The sequence below is a fragment of the Amblyraja radiata genome, chromosome 15, assembly GCF_010909765.2.
Source record: "Amblyraja radiata isolate CabotCenter1 chromosome 15, sAmbRad1.1.pri, whole genome shotgun sequence".
Lineage (NCBI taxonomy): Eukaryota > Metazoa > Chordata > Chondrichthyes > Rajiformes > Rajidae > Amblyraja > Amblyraja radiata.
Window position 1 is genome coordinate 26,454,884 of NC_045970.1, and position 6,919 is coordinate 26,461,802.

General features: G+C 38.2%; 1 protein-coding gene across 33 annotated transcripts in view; it reads left to right on the forward strand.

The window, feature by feature from the left end:
* Positions 1-5,270, forward strand: part of tcf7l2 (transcription factor 7 like 2) — a 170,487-nt gene extending 165,217 nt beyond the window's left edge. For 11 of the 33 annotated variants that reach the window (XM_033033875.1, XM_033033866.1, XM_033033870.1 and 8 more), the window contains one exon: positions 3,298-5,270. In XM_033033875.1, coding sequence (XP_032889766.1) covers positions 3,298-3,377 — 80 coding nt within the window. In that variant the 3' untranslated portion in view covers positions 3,378-5,270. Of the gene's footprint in view, positions 1-3,275 lie in introns of all 33 variants that reach the window. The other 22 variants (XM_033033859.1, XM_033033861.1, XM_033033860.1 and 19 more) reach the window with 7 other exon arrangements.
* The last annotated feature ends 1,649 nt before the right edge of the window (positions 5,271-6,919 follow it).

Here is a 6,919-nt window from a genome sequence, read left to right on the forward strand (position 1 = left end):
CCTGAAACCTTAAGTTGCATTTCTCTCTCCACAAATCCCCATGATACGTTGAAAATTTCCAGCATTTTCTGTTTTCATTTCAGATTTCCAGCACCTCCAGTAATTGACTTTAGGCTCTTGTCGGTATGTCGCTCCCTGGGTCAAAACTTGAGCATGAGATTTCCCTCTCTTTAATTTGGGAAAGGCAAGAGTTTACTTGACCAGAAGTAGTTTGTTTTTAGTTTTGACATTTGTTTTAGGGAGATGCAGAATCATTTCAATTCACTTCTGCCCTTTTTCAAAATATCACAGCCAATAGTTGCTAGTTGGCTGTCACACCTGATAATTAAGCTGAAACTAATATGCAGTTTTATGGGGAGAATAAATCAAGTTTAAAAGACAATGTAATTAGATAATGGTTCCAACCTGCTATGAAATCATGAAATCGATTAGTAACTCCTCACTTGGCGAGATGGAGCAATCAGAATGCCAGCAACATATTAGCTTCTGCAAGCCAAGACACAAGACCTGCAACTGATTGCCAGACCAACCTTTTGGGAAATGTTGCTAAACAGAGGACAGTTTTTATAGGTGGACTTTAGGATTTAAATCATTTTAATCTGCCAAGAAATAACTTTGTGGAAAGCAAGTGGAGTACCCGGTGGCCTGAATTAAATCTTGTCGGCCTTGGTTGTAGAAGCTGAGGCTCCAGCCTTGGTTGTCCTTAAACAGCCCTGACTGTTTTAACAGGGCTGCTTTTGTCAAAATGAGTGAAAACTATCTTATTTAGAAATATTGTAAAAACCCATCGATTTTGCTTTGAATAGCTAAATTATTAAACCGATGAAAAATAAATATATAAAAACAATTTAAAATAAAGTTTTAAATAAATGTTACTGTTTTTCTGTTAATCTCCAGATTTGGAATTCCCATTCATGTGGATGGGGATTCTGATCCTACACCAGGTTTGACCGGTGTTGGATTGGAGAGGTAAAACACTAGGGATCTCCGACCGGCACACTTGTGGTTTCTGTCACATTTAGAAACCCACATCAGTCCAGGACGGGTTTGCCTGGGGATATCTAAATGTTGGCAGTTCCATTCTGAGCCACTGGCTGTTGCCAGTGCAGTCTGACCCCAAATAATTTTGCTATGGTTTCACATTTCTTCAATCAATTCCTCATAATGCTTGCATGCTGTTATTAGGAGACTTGCACTAGGCAATGATGAAGATGAGCAAAGCTTCTACCAGAATGTAGTCTTCCAAATCCAGAAGGATGATTTGGACTGGTAAGTCAACCTTTGGCTGACAAAGAACCATTACCCCAGAAAATAAGGAATATCCCCTGTTATTTTTTTTTTTTTTAAATCATTTCTACCACAGGAAATTGAGAGGGATCTGTAGTGCTAAGTTAATTATCAGAGCATTGGGAATTTGCTGCTAAGAAATAAACTGGTAGGGTTGACATATCGGTCTGAAATTGTGGAGGATTTTTGACACTTGGCTTAATATTAACCATGCATGACTAACAGTTTCTGAAGTTTTCTAACTTTATTCTTGCCCCGTTTCACAGTTGGCTATTGAGGAAATATTTGTTTGTTTTTGATTTGACCATCATAGTGCAATAGGTATTCCCATGACATTTTTGTCAAGTTTCTGAAATTGGTCATCTTTCTGCAATGTGCTGATGCAGATTCAGGCAGATTCCAGGCACAGACCTTTGTCTTTGCGCTGTGTCTTGGTGTGTGTATTTGTAATACATTTACACAAAGTGCTTTAGGCAGCTTCAGTGGAGAATGGATAGCTGACCCTTCTTCAGATGGGAGGACCCTTCTTCAGACTGTCAAAAGTCTGTCTGAGGACTTCCAGCCAGAAAACCAGTCCTGATCCAAAACAACGCCTAGCCGCGTTCTCCAGAGATACTGCCTGACCTACCGATTTACTCCAGCACTTTGTGTCTTTTTTTGTAAACCGGCATCTGCAGCACCTTGTGTCCACATACATTGTTTTTAGGGAGCTGCAGTTTATTAACTTGAGTGTCAGGAAATAATAAACTACAAATTTGTTTAAATACACCATGATAATTCCAACCCAGGGAACCTTCCATCTTCAGCAGGGCAGTGGTTGAGCTAAGGGAAGACTAATTATACTATGCTTGTCAGTGACTGGCAATAATGTTGGGTGGGGTTGGTCTGAAGCTCCTATTCATTTGGCAATTACCTAGTTGCATTTCTTTCTCTGTTTTGAGCCCACTAAGTTGATCCTTCCAGCTGTAACTTTTGTTCTAATGTGGCATGACGTACTGCTTCACTTGCATGTTTCTATCTGTTCTACTGCCCTTTTAGTTTTGGCAAACCTCAAGTTTAACTGCATGCATGTGGTCCATGTGGTACCACAGATTTGACCTAGCAGGCTTCTGTGGCTTAAACTGGCTCACTGTATCTTACCACCCTGGCCCTACATGTGTATACTGGCTTTTAATGGGTGTGAAGTTCCAATATGGTGTGGGAACAATGGTGCTGATTATAAGAGCAAATTTAGCAAGATAAATTACGCAACCCCTCCCCCTTCTATAAAATAAAATACAAAAAGATGATTCAAACTGAATACTAACATTCATCTTCCTCTATTGGTGGTAAGAATTGACTGGGGGCCTCTACCGATCAACACTACATGCAGTTGTTTGCAAATTTTACTTGATGGTTGACCTATTACTTGTCTGTAAAATAAACCAAAATGTACTCTGGTAATAATGAATCCATAGCCAAAATGGTAACGGATCCTGACGCACTATATAAAAAATCCTTCTTTCCCCTCACAGATAGCTGGAGTGAAAGTGACGCATACCAGGAAAACTATTAATGAATTGAATCAACCAAACCTTCATTGACTTTTGTTTTCCATTACAGACCATTTAAAGAATCAGCCACAGCCTGCAGGCCATAGAACCAGTTATTCTTGTTTTTTTCCCTCTCCCTTTTGAATTCTTCATGATTTCTTATTCCTTTTCCTCCTTTCATTCTGTCCTTTAGTATTCTTCTCCTTACTTTCTCAATTTGGTGTGGTTCTGAACAGATAAATGTAAAATGTTGTAATTTAGTTTCACACATTGTGAAGCTTTATCTTTTTTATATTGAAGCAAATTTTAAATCCCTGTAAATTTGCTGCCTTAATTGGGGATTGAATTAGTTATTAAAGTTTTAAATGTCATGGATGCAACGTTTGTTGCCTGAATAAGATTTTTTTCTTTGTTCAAATAACCAACTCCATTAGTCTTTTTGCCCTTTATTTACAGATAAATCTTTCCCTGTTTCTAGGAGAAAAAAAAAGTGCATTCGCTACATACAAGGTGAAGGCAGCTGCGCCAGCCCACCCTCTTCAGATGGAAGCATATTAGATTCTCCTCCCCCTTCTCCTTCCATGTTAAGCCCTTCTACCGCAGACTCTGATCCACAGACTGAACAAATGCAACCTCTGTCACTTACAATGAAACCTGATCCTTTGGCCCACCTTTCCTCACCATCTTCCTCTGCCTTGTCGACAAACTCGGCGCTCAAGTCCAGCACAGTTTCCGCTGTTAGTTGCCAGAATGGGGCATTAGGGCACCGAAACTTGCACCAGTCCACATTCTCGTCTTCATCGCAGATTCGACCTTCGACTTCATCCATGTCAATTGTTCATTCCCACGGTGCTTTGCAAGAGACACAGTCCCAGCCACTTTCACTTGTAACCAAGTCTTTAGAATAGCTTTTAGCATAGTTGCTAGTGTTCTTTTTATTTCATTTGTGCCATATGGCTACACGTTAGTAGATGTTATGGAGTGCATTGGTCAATATTTGACCCATTGTTATTTCAAGGTCCTCTTTGAATATGTAGGATAAGCCTTGAGAGATCCTGCCAACCTCTTGTCAACCATTTTCAAAACCTGTCGTGTTCATCACTGTTATGTGGTTCTTACTGGGTGGATTCTTCACGAGTAAGAGTCTACTATCAGAATCAAAGAAGCCCTTGTGGGAAGGAGTTGGCTACGCTGTATTATTTGTATTAAATAAGAGCTTGCGAACCAATCATTTTACGTCCATTTTATCCTTAAAGGCACAATGAATGCAGTGCCACCTGTTAATTGTGTGGAACAACTTTTGTGATGTTGCGTGTTATTGTTTAAATGTACAGAAATAATGGGGAAAACTGTGTTAATATGCATTGTTCCATGGCGTTGTTTTTTGGATGGGGGGAGGGGGGCGTGCAAGAAAAAAATGACAACGCTATAGGACCAGTAGTATTTATTGCTTTAGAGATGCTTGTTGTATCATGTATGTTGTCTCTTTTAAATATTTTTCATTTCTTCAATGTATAAAGTTTTTTTTTGCTTAGTGTAAGCATCTTATATATGAAAAGATTCATTTGTTACCAAGGATTTAACATTTTTTCCTCTGTTGTGATACATGACTGTCACCAAATGGATAAGGTAGTGGCGTTATTAAAAAAAAGTGCACAAAATTCCTGAGAAAAAGCCATTGTACAAAAGAAAACTTGAAGGCAATTGGGGGAGGGGGGATTTTTAAAAAGATACTATAAGATAAAAACACCTGATCACTCGTATAGAGCCCCATAGTGGACAGTAGCCTCAAACCTGGAATTGCTTAACCTATATCCTATGTATGTATTCTGTGCCAAACTTTTAAAGATCGATACATCTTCCCTCCCCCATTTTTGCTGTATTTTGGTCCTTTTTAGCTGTGAGGTAACATAGGTATGTATGTAGTTTTAATGTTGCTGACTAGTTTAAGCTATAACGCAATGTGTTTGGTAGCTATTGGCAAATCATCCAAAAAATCCTATAAAGCAAAGCATTGAAGGGTGAGAATTAATGAAACCCATGGGCCAAATTTTCTGTACGTTGGGGAAATTACTCTGAACTGAAACTGCCACTTTTTATGTACACTACTATCAGTAGGTATTTAGTAAATTTTAAAATAGGCATGTTGATGTTGCAAAGGCTGTATACAACTGATGAAAAAGTTCATTCATTTGGTGCCATTGTAGTAGAAATGAAACAGTTGTATAGCTGTCTTTTTTTCCATTTTACTAAGAAGCTGATGACCTTTTGTGAATACTCTCAATGTTTCCTAACAGCTGTGATGTTCCTGTTCTGTTTTTTGCTCCTTTTTATTTTCTTTCCATTTTTATTGTTCTGAAACCATTTTTGTAATGAATCAATGTTCATGCTGTACAGTATCTGTAGCATGCAGTTCTGGATTAATAAAAGCAACTTAGTATGTGCAGAGAACTCTTGTGGTGTTCGTGTGCACTCCGTCAAAGCCTTGTGAAGAAAGTGGATCATCAGCCTGAAGGGCGCCGACAAGACTTTGAATGTCACATTTTGCCTCTGCCAAGTTCAGATAATGTGTGGCAGGATGCACTGCAGAGAGGCCCACATGTTGCTGTTGAAGTCTTGTGGGTGTGGAGATATTGCAAGAAGCATGCGTCGTATGGATTTGATTTTTTTTAAAGGTGGCCTCTTCAGATACACATACTGGTTTGGGATTTTTGATGATAAAGATGGGAAAAATGGCAGGATTTGTTATCTTGACTGAAACTGACAGCAAATGTTGCCGTTTCCATGTGCACGGGTATATGCTGAGATCCAAACTTATTGTCAGTGAAGCCTCAAGGGTCCTTTCTCTTTTGCTGAAGCATTCCAATGCATTATCAACAATTAACATACATGGTGCTAAACTATTACGCTTTGTTGATTGAGCTTTTAATCGTGCACTTGTTAAGTATTGTTTGAACTATATCTCTGTCTGAAAAACGAATTTCCTGTAAGTGGAGTATAATTATCTCAGGCTAATAATGTCAAAACTCCCTAGGTTTAAACTTTAAAAAATTTGAAAGCTTCATTCATGTTTCACAAATGCATATCCCATTTTTCATTTGTTCTTTACAAAGGCTTTAAAAGTTAGTTCAAACCGAGAGTTCTTTACTGCAATTTGTTTGGCTCCATAGCTAGTGTCATGGCATCAATGTTACTGAACACTATAGATCCTCTGTTTTACCCACTCTTTGTGTATGGTACTTATTTTACACTATAGTTATTCAAATCTCAGCTGCCTCTGATATGCAGAATGTACCACATTGATACACTTTAAAATGTGTGTTTGGTAGGCAGAATGACATGATTGTTAAATAATTCTCAATGCTGAATTCCCTGGGCATAATGTTGCATGTAACACTTGTTCAATGGTTGGGACCTCTAAGTAGGAAATCACAGAAGTATCCATCTTTGGGATTTATAATACTGTTGAAAAAAAGATAAGGGAGCTTTTTGTACATAAGTGAATACCAGACTCTGTTGTCCCTGATGTGTATATGTAGACCCTATTTTTCTACTGCTATTGCTGCAAGTTGATTACCAGAAATGATATTTCGTAATCAAATTATCTTTACTTCAAATAAAGGACTTGGCTTTAAAAGAAAAAAGTGGTAAATAGTTCCAAGTCTTACTTATTGCTAGTTCAGAAATAGATTGATAAGCTGAATCATTGCACAATCATACCACGATTGAACTTGCAGTCAAGGTTTGGTAAACAATAGGACATTCCTGTTTTAATTGTGAAATTACCACATACTCTCGTCCAGTACACCGACCCCTTTACAATTTTGTAGCCCCTTTTGGTTCCTCTGCACGTGCTTTGTAGAACAGTGTGTTGAAGCTTGAAACAAGTTAACAGCGTTGTCAGTAATATTTTTTTTTTAAACAGAAAGTGCTGGAAACGCTCAGCAGGTAAGGCAGCATCCAGGAATCTTTTTGCACATGCTGCCTGAACTGCTGAGTGTTTTAGGCATTTTGTTTTTTTTTCCAGATTTCCAACATCTGCATTTTATTTTTTGTGATGTTCCAAATCAATTTAACTTAACTGTTTGTATTGTTAAATC